Consider the following 14499-nt stretch of genomic DNA (forward strand, 5'->3'; position numbering starts at 1 on the left):
AGCTGCAAACACAGAGATTGAATTCCCTAGAACATTGGTTCTCAACTAGGCTGATTTTGCCCTTGTGGCACTTGGTAACGTATGGAGGCATTCTTGCTTGTCGCGACTAAGGGATGCTACTGGCAGCTATCGGATAGAGGCCAGAGATGCTGCTAAGTATCCTACCCTGCACAAAACAGTCCCTACGAAGAATTATCCAGTCCTGTTACAAAGGAAGGAGAAAAAGATCCTTGACACTCGTGCATTTGACCAGGATAAAGACAATAATTAATTCCCAGAAGGGGCTTAGCACTCTTAGTGTCTTGTAACTTTAAAGGCATTGTTGTATTGTGTGGCTGGTAGTAGAGCTTGGGGCAGAGCTGAGTCTGGACATCAGGAGCCCGGCCCTGAGTCTCCTGGCACCAGCGTCCCAGTAAGTTTGGCAGACTGGTAGAGTATTTCCTGGGGCACCAGCGACTGCCCTGATACACCCTCAGTCATAGCCACAGGAGCCCCTCTGTTTATTCCCCACCTTGCTTCTCAGTAGCCCCTAAACTGCAGCACCAAGGTTGCACCTGACCCAAACCCAGACACCCCAAAAATCCCTAGATGTGAGAGCTTCTCCAGTCGTGCATCTTGGCCTTGGCCAGCTGGGGATTCCCAGAGAGATGGGCTGGGCTTCTGTGAGCTCTCCGGGTCCTAAAGCTCTTAAACTTGGAGGCAGGAAGAGAAAGCCCATTTGATTCTGGGTTCCAATCATTTTATAGCGCGGTCCTTCAAGTACAGGTAAATTTCATGAAAGGGGACCACGTCCAGAATAAAAAGAGCACAGCTAAAAATTAGGGAATGTCTCCCTGAGTGGCCAGAGTCCTACGTACTTGTCCAAACATAGCCCGACCTTATTTCTGATTTAAAGTCTTCCTCTTGCCCTTCGGAAGTGCCACCCCCGCATCTCTGTCAGGAAACATTCTGTCTATCCAGGTTTCCTGCCCCTTCAAGTCCTCCCTGCCATCACCCAAACCCCCAGCAGCACCCCCAGGCCTCAACCCAACCTCACCCAGAAGGTGACCTCAGACCCTGCAGGAGCCTGTGTCAGGTGCTGCCACAGTTCCACTTGGTGATTTTTAAAGTTTTGAGAAAAATAGGGGTTTGGAAAATTTGATTAATGAGACATCCAAAACTAATAGAATGAGAGATGAAAGATAGCTCTCCATACTTGGTTGAGAGAGGGCTAAAGGATCCAAAACCTGACTAAGACCATCACCCTGAGGTAGGAAGAGGGCTGTTGCCATTGTTACACGCTTACTGCCCTTCAGTGGCAGAATTTCGCCCGCAAGTTTTGTTGGTGATCTAGAATCCTAACGAGGACTTAATCCATTCAGATTTAATCTGAATGGAAACGGGCAAAACCTACAGTGATTTTATCCACAGAAAACAAGCTAAACCCAGGCTGATGGAAATACGATCCCAGCGGGGCTTAATCAGGTTAACTGAAAAACTAACTAAAGAGATGCCCAAGGCAAAACCCTCATATCTATCTATTCATAGAGGACGCTTAGTCAGTATTTTGCTAGCCAAACTAATTATTTGCTCAAAAAAAAAGGATACTGCACATCTTGAAATTTGGGCGGTTGCTTTGTTCAGACCGGCCCTCCTCTTAATTCTAAATCATTATGTTTACCCCAAAATCTATAGAATTTATAACCCTTATCTCAACAAAAAGGTTTTTCTTAAATATTTTGGGGGTGTCTGGGTGGTTCAGTTGGTTAATTATCTGCCTTTGGCTCAAGTCATGATCCCAGGGTCCTGGGATTAAGTCCCTCATAGGGGTCCTTGCTCAGTGGAGGGTCTGCTTCTCCCCTTCCCTCTCCCTCTGGCTCCCTCTCCTTACTTGTGCTATCTCTCTCTCTCTCTCTCTCTCTCTCTCTCTCTCATTCTCTGTGAAATAAATAAATCTTAAAAAAAAATCCAAAAATATTTTGTTTTTACTTAGTGTTTTCAGACTGCCTCAAGATCTCAAAATGTAAGCACCTCTGGGCTGAGTTGATGGGCTCTGTCCCTCGCTCATGCTGGTCGACATGCTTCCCCCAGTCGACACTCTTGCTTGTTTTACATGTTGTTAGTCATGATCTTGCTATTTATAAGAGGGGGTGTGAAGAACCACTGACTTAGGTGGGCAGGCTGCCAGAGCTGGAGGGTCCTCACACAGCACGGGATCCAACACCTCATGGTCCAGATACAGTGGGAAATCAGAGCTGCTTTTTTTTTTTTTTAAGATTTTATTTATTTATTTGATAGACAGAGATCACAAGTAGGCAGAGGCAGGCAGAGAGAGAGGAGGAAGCAGGCTCCCTGCTGAGCAGAGGGCCCAATGTGGGACTTGATGCCAGGACCCTGAGATCATGACCTGAGCCGAAAGCAGAGGCTTTAACCCACTGAGCCTCCCAGGCACCTTGAAGTCAGAGTTTCTTGTAGGCAGAATCCAGATGGTTTCTTCACTCGGAGAAGAAGAGGTGGGTAGAGCCTAAAAATTGCTTCTAGACTATAAAAAGGTATCCAACCTCAGCAGGCAAAACACACCTTTTAATGACCATTGTACTATAATCATTTCTGCATTTCTGGTGTTTTGTAAATAAATCACAAAACAATAAAGAAATCTAAAACTAAGAGAAAAGGCATTACAAAGACCAATTGTGGGAAGCAGGCGTTTAGAAATACAGTCATATATTTTGTCTACCCATCATTTAGGGGACAGGAAGTCCAGAGTTAAAGTACAACCTACTTAAGCAAATGCAAACTATGTAATTACAGAGCGGCTAAATGGTTATTCATGTTACAAAATGGTTTTTCAGAGCATTCCTCTACATAGCATTTTTACTTGGCACTTAAAACATAACTCATTTACAAATGTTTACATACAACTTCAGGAAATAGGCATTGAATAGGTAAAATGAGAGAAGAAGAAGGGCAGAAGGAGAAAATAACACCCCTATTCCACAAGTGTCTGTGTGGGGTTGTAAGTTCCCAGAAATTAGATGCAAAGTAAGGCTGGAGGAAGCTTGTGGGGTGACAGTTATAATTACACTGACTTTTCTGTTCAAATAATTATTCTTAACCTGCTTCCCAGGATGGACCTTATAGAGCTGTAGCTAAAACTTTTGCAGACCTGGAGACTAGCACGAGGCTATCACATAAGCATATGAAACCCTGGGATGTGTAGCAAGTAGTGGATATGCTATATCCATGGATACCAGCGTATGACACCTCGGACACAAGGATATTTATTTGGACACAGGCTGGAGTTTTCTATTAAAGCAATGTTTCAGATCTTTGCTGCAAGAGAAAAGAAATCAACAGACAGATATTTGCCTGGTTCAAAAGATCAGGAAACAATTTGGTTGAAAATAAGCGCTTACACTTAGCTTAAGGCACCAGGGTGGGGCAGAGCGAGCCCCTGCCAGTTGGCATGGGGCTGCCAAGGGCATCACTGAGGGAGGCCCTTCAGAGTCCCCACCATGCACTTGGCTTCTAGGGGGAGTAGAGAGATAAGGCAGGCAGAGGCTGACACTGGCTTTACAGTTTGCATTTTGTAAATGGCTCAGCAACGGAAGCAGGGCACATAAATATGAGGGTTTGGGGAATAAATCAAAACCCATCCCATGAAGTTCCATTTCCCCTGGTTCTACTGCAAAAAAAAAAAAAAAAAAAAAAAAGGCAAGGGGAGGGTAGGTGGGTGGTAAGAGTATGGAAGAAGAGAAGAAAAGAAGAAAGGATGGGACGGGGCAGAAGAGAGACAGGGAGAGGATAAATGAATTCAAACAGTACTTATTCCCAGGGAATTCTATTGTGGCAACTCAGAGCAGTCTGTGAGTGGAGACAGGAATGACAACTCTGCTCACGGTGAGGGACGGCAAGAGAGTTCTCGGGAACACTTTGGTCTCCAACGTTTGGGGCCTGTGTTCCTGCTTGGCCTCCGTGAGAATGCACTTTTGGGTGTTGACGGGAGGTCTTGGCTCCCTGGCTTTGAATTTGGCTTTGTAGTTCTGTACTCCGTGTTTCTGCAAGAGCCGCACAGTGGTGAGATAGCGCACGTTGCTGGGGTCGGGAGGGCACACCAGGTTTTTCTCAGGCAGGAGGGACCAGTGCAGGCAGCACCGCTCCTGATTGGCCAGCAGGGATGTCGGGGCCCCCCGGGGAGGAAAAGGCAGTGTGTCATTGACCTTGGGGTGACTGGCCAGCTCAATGGGTCTCTTTTCACCTTTCCCATCAACTGTTTTCAATCCATATGCACAAGCCACACACTCATCCTTTTCCACACTCAGCACCTTCTCCTCCGGCTGCAAGAAGTTCTTACTCTTCTTACCCAGAACATCCAAGCCATTTGGGAGTGAAGCCTTCAGGGGAGGCAGAACTAAAAGGGCCCTGGAAGTCAAGGAGTCTGAGATGGAGGGACCTCTGCTGGGGCTTCTGGGGTCCTTGCCCCTAAGAGCCTCAGGGGTGGCCCAGTCTTCCTTGCACCACATAAACTCCTTTATTTGCAGACTCTTTTTCTCTCCCTGACCGCAGCGGGGAAAGCAGATCTTGCTAACCTCCCTGGAGGTGGTGGTGGCGGCTGCGGAGCCCAGAGAGGTTCCCCGAGTCTGGGAGGGGCTGCCTTGATCCTTCTCCAGACCCACCTCAGCAGGAGCCCCTGACCCCAACTTCTCCGCCTCCGCCTGAGGCCTGGCCTCAGCACTCCCTTGGGAGAGACTGCCACAGAGTAAGCAGCTACTGGCACCTTCTCCCACCCTCGCCTTTTTAAGCTTCTTCCTGGGCCAGATGCAGGCAGTTGGAGAAGTCCTTCCCCAGCCTTGGACCTGCAAATAAAGCAGCATGTTACTCCCGGCAGAGCTGCTCAAACTCAAGCTGTCCAGCTGTGGCCACAGCCCCATTTTGGCCATTCTAACTGAACTGGTATTTCTCTTAAAATTGACTCACCTTTTTTTTTTTAATTTTAATACTATTTTAGCCTCATAGTAATAGCATTTTAACAGTATCTGTTCATCTAAAATACTAGCAATTGGATTTAATACTAAAATACTAAGCAAAAATATCTATAAATGGCCATCTCGATGTGCTGACTCTATATGTTTTCAGATGCACATTAAAATAAAGTCAGGAGGGGTGCCTGGGTGACCCAGTGGATTAAAGCCTCTGCCTTCGGCTCAGGTCATGATCTCAGGATCCTGGGATCGAGCCCCGCATCGGGCTCTCTGCTCAGCAAGGAGCCTGCTTCCTCCTCTCTCTCTGCCTGCCTCTCTGCCTACTTGTGATCTCTCTCTGTCAAATAAGTAAATAAAATCTTTTTTAAAAATAAAAACAATAAAATAAAGTCAGGACTCTTCAAATAAAATCAGAGCTGTTTGTACTTATCTCCCTACCAAGCTCTCTCAGACCACCGGGCTCTGTTACCACACCTTAGGAGACTGCTGTGTGGAGGGGTTGGAGGGAGAGACAAGGAGCAGAGGCAGGTCCTGCAGCCAGGGTACCCCCAGCACCCCTGTGCAACCTGCCCCCCAATCTATCCACACCTAGAGTCCCCTGGCTGAGCTTGCCACAAATGTCACAGTTTAACAGAGCTTCCAGGTAAAAATCAGGATCACATTTGAGGCTCACTTAATAGTAAACATATTAGGTCCTGTTTACCGAAATTCAAATTTAACCAGGCATCCTGTGTCTTCATTTGCTAAATCTGGCAACCTTATATGTAAAAAAACAAAACAAAACAAAAAACAAACAAAAAACCATATTTCCCATGCTTCTACCATGTTTCAGGCACCAAGCTAAGGATCCACTGGTATTGGCATTCGTTCATTTAACCCACGCCACAGCACTGTAATTTAGGTATTCTGATGTCCAGGATACAGAGTTGGAAACTGCCCTTCAAAACGTTACTATAGCCAATGGTAAGTTCTGGCACATTCAGAAGGTCTGCGCATTCCCATGCAGGGGACAGTGAGAGGCTGTGAGGAGCACAATGTCTCCTGGGCCCAACCACGGGGCCAGCCTCTCCAGTCATCTTGCACGAAAACCTCCCTCCACCATCACTCACTCTGGACCTCTGCACCCTCTTGCTGCACGTGCTCAGCCCCCCAAACTCTGAAATGGGAAGCATCGCTTTTTCAAAAAGGCTAGTAAGTGCCTGACACGGAATCGGGCATTCCTGTCCTCCTCCTACACCCCTCTGGCCAGAATTTACAGATGAGGAAGTTGGGCGCTAGGGGACAGGAGCCCTCCCCGAGGTTAGCTGTCGTAGGTGGTGAATCTGAAACTGATCTTTCTTATTCCAAAGTCCTGGCCCTTATCAAAGCCACAGGGATACCTCAAATATATGACAACCAAAAACAAACAAACAAATAAAAAACCCGCCTGTTTTCTTTTGCATAGTTAAGTCCTAATTCTTAGATGGCAATTATATTTGGGGGCTGTAAGGTCGCTGCCCTGTGCTGCACTCTTGAGACGCCTAAGGACACCTCTCCCAGCCTACTCTTCCGGCTTCTGTTCTGGAACTCTGTCCTTTCGTGTGCTGTTGAGTTGGTGCTGGGTCTTCGAGAGGACCATGTTGCTTGCTTCAGGCCTCACTGCTCTTGACCCTGACTTCCCAGGTGATTTTCCAGCTTTTGCAGAGAAGAGTCCCAGCACATACACTGACAGATCCTCAGGCTAACCGGCCTCTCTACGGTAGGTGGCTTCGAATGAGACAAGTCCCACGATCCTGAGCGCCCCTCCTGCACCCTCCCCACCATCTTCCTCTGGCCAGACAAGGGGGGGATGTGTCTCCTGGCTCTGCTTTGTAGCATCCCAGCTTTTACTCAGGTGGATACTTATTGAGGGAAATCTAAATTCTGGAACTTTAATCTTTCTACGATGTTTACAGATGTTCTATTTAATCTGTTAAACAGGTGGACCTGAGGAGCCAGCAAATGTTCTCTACTTGTTTGACCTTGAGCTGTTGCCTAAAAATCCAGACTCCTGAGCCCCACCATGGCCTACTAAGCCCATACTCCCAAGATGGACCTGGGCACGTGGATTTAAAAACACCCCAGGTGAGCCTCTACAGAGGATCTATGTCTCCAGGGTGTTCTGGCGGTCTGGCAGGGGATCTGAGTCCAGAGATGGGGGTCAATGACCCCTGACTCTTTTGATTCTCACAGCTGGGCTGTCATAGGTAAGCTAAATGTTGGTTGGGTTGCTCTGGGTCAAAAACGTACAGTCCTGGGGCACCCCATCCTGAGAGGCCCCTGGGCTCTGCAAACATAGGAAACTCTCACTAACTGCTTCCAGCAAAGTGTTCTCTGTCCTCATTTAAATGCTGGCCCACAGGTCCCCGGCACCAGCTCAGGAAATATCAAAGTGCCATAAGCCCGGGCAGGAAGCTGGCTTTGGTGGGACAGGCCCCTGACACCTTGGACAAGGTGGCCTGAGAAGCCAGGGAGGACGGGTGTGCAGAGAGTGAAGAGCAACAGGCAGCAGGCGGGAGCAGGTGGCATGGCACGATCGTCCCCAACAGACTGAGCAGCAAACATATTCTCAGCATGGGGCACATGTGGCCTTTCTTCCAGTTAATAGAAAACTCTTTTCCAACAGCCCTTGGATAGATACATTTCAAAGTAATTCCTTTTGATAGTAAACCGAACCTTCTAAACTTGGGAAGTTTTAAATCCTCAAATAGAACTGTCTGTAACCCTGCCTTAGCTGGCATGAGCCTGTGGGGACACTGGCTGCCGGCGGGGCAGCGCCAGAGACAGCACAAGAAGAGGGGCTTGCAGAAGTCCCCTCCTTCCACTGTCAAGTGGAAGGAGGACTTGGGGGAATTGCTCTGCCCTGTCTTGGCCTCAGTTTCCATATTTATAAAATACACCAATTAGATCAGGGTTCCTCAAACCTCACCACCACTGACATTTAGGGCACATTATGGATTGCATGACTGTCTCCCCCCAAATTCCTATTTTGAAGCCCGAATCCCCAAAGTGATGGTATTTGGAGGTGGGGCCTTTGGAGGTTATTAGGGTTAATGAAGTCAAGAGGGCGGGGCCCTCAAAATGGGATTAGTGCCCTTATAAGAGGAGGCGGAGATAAAGGGTCTACTTGCACCACCAAAGAGGGCCATGTGAGCACAAAACAGGAAGAGGATCCCCCACCAGGACTCAACCATGCTGGCACCCCAATCTCAGATGTCCGCCTTCTGGACTGTGAGAAATAAATGTCTGTTGCGTATGTCCCCAGTCTATGGTATTGTTAGAGAAACCCCGAACTAAGACAGAGCTGGGTCGTTCCTTGCGGTGTCCTGGCATCCTGGGCACTGTGGGATGTGGAGCAGCACCCTCGGCCTCTGTCCGGTAGATGCCAATAGCACCCCTTTCCCTCACCCGCAGTTGTGTGACATCGCGGCTGTTCATAACACGTGCCTCCGAGGGCTGGTGAGAGGCTGAATGAATTGGTGTGTACGGGAAGCATTTAGTCTTGCACTTGCCAACACTAACTGGCCACAAATACCCAATCAAAGGTACTGCTATGGCCATTCTGTGTATTTTACCTCTATTCCTAGGGTTTCTATGTTTCATTGCTTATACATTTGTTGGTAGTAACTAGTTTTGGCAAAAGTAAAAGGAAAGGCTGGCATCGAAACACAGATGCCTGAGGCACCTCGGTCAAGGAGATACTCACAGCTTCTTCCCACCCAGTTCCGATGACAAATTCGATAGCTTTTTCATCTTGTTCAAGCGTAATGTCACTGATACTGAGAAGACAACAAATATGATTCTTTTCACCTCTTTCATCCGGGCAAGTATAGGTTAATTCTGTTTCTTCTGGGCTGTGAATTTCGTTATTTTCACTATTTTCTAATTCCGTCTCATTTTTCTGACAGAGATCCATTACTGTGATTGGGGCTGAAGGTTTTTAACATCTTCTTCCTGTAGCATGAAATGCAGGCTGAACTTAGTTTGTAATATGCATTTCCTAAAAACTGAAAAAAAAAATCTATAACTCACGCAAAATAACAACAAGACACATTCCAGAATAGACTGTAAGAAATGTTACAAAACCGGCCATTGCCGGATATTGATACTATAAAAGATACAGCTATTTGGAAAGACTAATGGATTTAATTAAAGACCAAAGTTGGGATTGAACAAAAGAGGATAGGAAGATGTTAGCGGAGGCTTTATCCCTCGTGATGGGGTAGAGCAAGGCAAGGAATATAGGTTTAAGCACCCCTGTCCTCCATTCCAAAAAAAGTCCAGATGCTTCTGTGCAAACACCATGGGAACTGTGGTGGGCATGTGTGACCTGGCCACTTCCTCTCCTTTCCCTTCCCGGCAACTCTGGACACTGGTCTAGGCTGGGGAGTATGTGGTCTAGGCTGGGTCAGTGTGCTCATGCCAATCTAGCCTGGATGACTGGGTCCTTATGAAAATGGAGATCTGGACACAGACACGCAGAGAGGGAGGCCATGTGAAGAGGCTCAGGGAGAAGACTGTAAGCTACAGAGAGGGGCCTAGAGCAGATCCTTCCCTCACAGCCCTTGGAAGAAACCAAGCCTGCTGACACCTTGATTTCAGACTTCCAGCTTCCAGAACTGTGAAACAATCCATTTCTGCTGGTTAAGCCGCCCTATGATCTATGGTCTGTGGTCCTATGTCAAGGCAGCCCCAGCACACTGGTACTGTTCATGGTGGTAATGGTCTCAGCAGGAATGATGATGAGCGCGATACTGTCTATCCTTCACTGATGTTTGTCCAGGTTGAAAATGCAGCTTGGCATTTATAATCAGTCAAAGAGTTAGGAAAGTTGTCATCCTTTTTATTTTTGTTTTTGATTTTAGTAGGCTCCACACCCAGCATGGAGCCTGACGCAGGGCTTGAACTCACAACCCTGAGATCAAGAGCTGAGCTGAAATAAAGAGTCAGATGCTTAAACGACAACCACCCATGGAAAGTTATCATCCTGATCAGGAGCACAGACTTGGATGCCCAAAAGCCAGTGTTCCAATCCTATCAGTAGCTCTACGACCTTGGGCAAGTTACTTTTCTGGGTCTGTTTGCTCATCTCTAAGATGGGCATGATTATAGTACCTTCCTACAGACAGAGGCTCCTCCTGAGCACCCCACAAGCCGCAGAGATGAACCCCAGGGCCCAGGCAGTGACCTCCAGTGGTCCGGCTGCATGCTGATGGGCAGCCAGGGTCTTCTGGAGGATTCCTTGCCTATAATGACACAGAGGCCACCGGGGACCACACACTTGGCTTTCTCTCCCCCTAGTGAGCCCTGCCAGAAACCCACTTATTAAGTTTTCTGTTGAGGTAGAGATCAGTAACTTCTTAAAACATTATCTGTTTAATTACCATTTTGGCTTTTTCACATAGGCTTAAAGTAGCACTTTGAAGCAAATAAAGTTCCATTTACCTATGGAAGGTCAAATATCTTTGGACATCCTAATCTTTTCCAATATGAGATCAGAGGAAATGGAAGAAATCTGAAAGGAAAAAAATGATATCAGAAGTGGCTAAACCGGGGCGCCTGGGTGGCTCAGTGGGTTAACCCTCTGCCTTCAGCTCAGGTCATGATCTCAGGGTCCTGGGATCGAGCCCCACATCCGGCTCTTTGCTCAGCAGGGGAGCCTGCTTCCTCCTCTCTCTCTGCCTGCCTCTCTGCCTACTTGTGATCTCTCTCTCTGTCAAATAAATAAATAAATAAAATTAAAAAAAAAAAAAAAAAAGAAGTGGCTAACCCCCCAGAAGTGCTATTCTGTTTACCAAGAATAGCATGATTAAGGACCAGACTGCAAACCAGCCTGATCCTTTCATCTTGTGAAATTTCACTTCAGTCACTACTCAGGCCCAAGAAGCTCCTAACTCAGTCACGTTCTCCTCTGGATGACCCATACGCTTGTACCACAAAAGCCCAAAGCCTTAACAAGTATATAGTTAAAAAGGAAGAAAAAAAAAAGTAGAGAATCAAAAGCAAAGCCATTTATTTAAATAAGAAAATAAATGTGCACTTGAGGTTAATGTAGCAAAGAAACAGATAATATTTAGGAGGGATTAAGTATAGCTAGAATGTTCAAGTCAATAAGAAAAAAGTTCTGTGCTTGATGCGTCTCTGCTGGCAGGGTGCTCACTACTTAGCCTGTTCTAGTGGCTCTAATTTACTGGGTCTCAAACTTGGCTGCACCTAAGAATGACGCCACACACCCTAACCACAGAGATTCTGATTCTTACTGGTCTGGGCCAAGTCTGGCCATCACGACTTTCGAAACCGCCCTACGTGGCTGTATAATCCAGCAGCGCTATTAGGAAGATCTCCCTTATACTGACCCCAATACAGGTTTCCCTGCCCCCTCAATATCCCCTCATGTCCTCACTTTGCCCTCGAGAGCAAGGCTCTATGATGGGAAGCCTTCCCATCCATGCATGGACTTGAGGAGATCTACGACATTTTGAAAAGTGCTCAAGCATTTTTCTCAGGAAAAGGGCTTGCGTCAGAGGTACAGAGCTGTCACTGCAAAGGGTTGAAGAGTCATTGATCTGAAGATGGCCTGTTGCCTCAGCTCCCAGCCATCCCTATGAAAAGGATAAAAAGTTTCCACGTACTCTTATGTCTGTCAGGTTAACCCTCTCCAGCAACTTCAATTATTTCTCACATGTCGTGAGAATATGTGAAATGTGAGAGGAAGACAATATAATCTCTGTATCAAGACAGACAAACGGCAGAGGCCAAAGATGTGGTAGTGGGGAAGCCCCTGTTTTGGAGTCAATAGAAAGAAGTTGGACCCTGTGAGGGTACCAGAAGAAGTTCCAGTCACATTATACTTCAAAATGCCAAAAGAAACCCAGGTGATAATAGTATTAAATAATAAAAGTGAGAGCGCCAGGCATTGTTATAAGCACTTCACATATTTGTTATAAATACTGCATTTTATAAGTACTTTATTCATTTAAGGATTATTCATTAAGGGAACAGTATTGATGCCTTATGACCCAACACTAAAAATCATCTGGGAAGTCAGTAAACAGACTATTCTTAGTCAAATGGCCAGATTACTGCATACCAGATAGCTAGGTGCGCCTCGGTAACACTGGTGTTCAAACTGGATTAAGATGCTCCACTACTAAAATAGAATGTTGGCGGTCTTTTCCTAATCAGAAAAGAAAAGGAAAGGAAAGGAAAGAAAAGAATTGAGTTAGTGGAAAGATCAGTCTTAATTTTACATTTTTCTCCAATAACCATGCCTTCAAGCTGTATTGCCCGTTCTTATCTTCCGGCTCATGTAAGAGGCGACAAACAGAAGTATACACGAAGCAATCAAAGATCAACTAAAAGAGTGGATATATGATTTCTTACAAATTGTATGCATTCTTACTTTTCTGTTGAAAGGCAGAAATCTGTAGGGATGTAATAGTCATATTTTCTGATAGTAAAATTATGCCTAGTTTACAGATTTGGAGTCAATCAATAGGTCATCCTATACCACTTCTCGACTTCTGTGGAGCTTTACGATCATATAACTGAGAGCTTATTACTTTACAAGCATGTTGTTTCATTCCACCAATAGCTCTAAAGATTAGAATGACACGTGCAACCCCGAAACTCATGCTCCTCAGTTCCTGGTGTTCCCCCCAAAAGTGACATGATAATCCTGAAAATAACTGAAGACAGCTATTATTTCTTCAGAAGAGAATCTCAAATTCCCTCATCTTAAGAATGTATAATTACTGATAATGTATAATTATAAAGATAATTAAAATACAGTACCTGGAAATGAGGGTAATATTTCAAATGCGGTCTGGCTAGAAATGCCTATTTTGAAATCTGACTCCCTTTGATCTGAAATCTACACCTATTAATTGAACAAAGATTGCTACATTTTTTTTGAAGATTTTATTTATTTATTTGAAGGCAGAGATCACAAGTAGGCAGAGAAGCAGGCAGAAAGAGAGGAGGAAGCAGGCTCCCTGCTGAGCAGAGAGCCCTATGTGGGGCTCAATCCCAGGACCCTGGGATTATAACCTGAGCCGAAGGAAGAGGTTTTAACCCACTGAGCCACCCAGGCGCCCCAGATTACTACATTTTAAAAAAAACAATATCCCAATCCTGATTAACACTGATCTGGAGGTCATCTATAACTTCTACATTTTTTTCCCACACGAATTGTTAATAATCTTTGCCTTTTTCACTCCATATCCATGCTGTTAATTTTCTTCAAAAAAATTTTTTTTCTTTTTGGGGCACGTGGGTGGCTCAGATGGTTAAACATCTGCCTTCAGCTCAGGTCATGATCCCAGAGTCCTGGAATCAAGCTCCACACTGGGCTCCCTCCTCAGCGGGAAGCCTGTTTCTCCCTCTCCCACTCCCCCTGCTTGTGTTCCCTCTCTCGCTATCTCTGTCAAATAAATAAATAAAATCTTTAAAAAATAGCAACAAATTTATCCCCCCCCCCCTTTTTTTCTTTCAGTAGATATAGACCTCTGGATGGACTGGATCTTTCCAAAATTTCCTCTTGTTGGTTTTGGACATCATTCCAACCTGCTTAGATACTTGTCAGTCTGACTGTGACACCCCACAGCTTGGTCATTCCTTCCCACTTTAAGACTTGCAATTTGATAGGCATACCTCCTGTAACTTCCTCTAAGTCCCTGATAAAATATTGGCAAGAAGAGGGTAAAGGATAATGCCATGTGTTTATCCCTTGTACTGGGGCGTTTACTAATTACCAACTGGCTACAAATTCACCTCGGTATAGAATTATCTGGCCTGTGCATATAAATCTCATCTATACGATTCGTGATCCATTGATTTAGGTAAACTTTTCTTTTTTAAAGGACTATCAAGAGTTTAGAAATTCACATTTATGTTGATGTCTATTAATTTTTAAACTATTTACTCTCTATCTTAGGCTTGAAGAAGAGGTTCCAAATTGTTGGTTCCACACAGTCCCAACACAACTACAGCATTGCGTTGAGAAGGATGTTAAGACTCGGCCACTGCAGGAAAGAGTTCTGTGGTTGATTAATGATGTCTGCTAGAGAATAAAGAGTGGTAACACACATGCTACCTATTTGCCATTGCTTATACAAAAAGTCAGATTCCAAATGCCTTAATCTAGATTCCTACACTGGGTTGACACATTCTCAGGTAATTAAGGGGGAGGGTGTTGATGGGCCAGGAGAGGTGAAAAGCCCAGGACATTTAAGTCAAAAGCAAGCTATGATCCCTTAAAACTCCTTGCCATCTCCTTGGCTCTACACCACGCCCTACACCCTCCCCACTTCTTTCTGGAAGTTTCAGATTTAAAGGAATCGTGAATCCATGTCCGAATTTCAGCCTGGGAAAGATACGTTTCTCATAGTCTCAACTAGAATACCGAATGGACGGTCCTGTGGATCCTTAATCACATGTGTTGGGTGAGGAAATCAATGAACAGAAACACCGTTAGCTATGGTGGAAGCGAACTTTCTTAATACAGAGCTAAGCTTCAGGC

The 14499-nt window shown here is 45.6% G+C and overlaps 1 protein-coding gene across 1 annotated transcript; it reads right to left on the reverse strand.

Moving 5' to 3' along the window:
- Positions 1 to 3716: 3716 nt before the first annotated feature.
- LOC111153023 (chromosome unknown C16orf46 homolog) lies at positions 3717 to 8895 on the reverse strand. The gene is made up of 2 exons (XM_022511827.1): positions 8686 to 8895; positions 3717 to 4835 (listed from the first exon to the last, which is right to left on the reverse strand). Exons 1-2 carry the CDS (start codon positions 8893 to 8895, stop codon positions 3834 to 3836), a joined length of 1212 nt encoding a protein of 403 aa, XP_022367535.1. The 3' UTR covers positions 3717 to 3833.
- Between the last annotated feature and the right edge of the window lie 5604 nt (positions 8896 to 14499).

This window comes from Enhydra lutris, unplaced genomic scaffold (assembly GCF_002288905.1).
Source record: "Enhydra lutris kenyoni isolate GAN:26980312 unplaced genomic scaffold, ASM228890v2 scaffoldscaffold30, whole genome shotgun sequence".
Taxonomy (NCBI): Eukaryota; Metazoa; Chordata; class Mammalia; order Carnivora; family Mustelidae; genus Enhydra; species Enhydra lutris.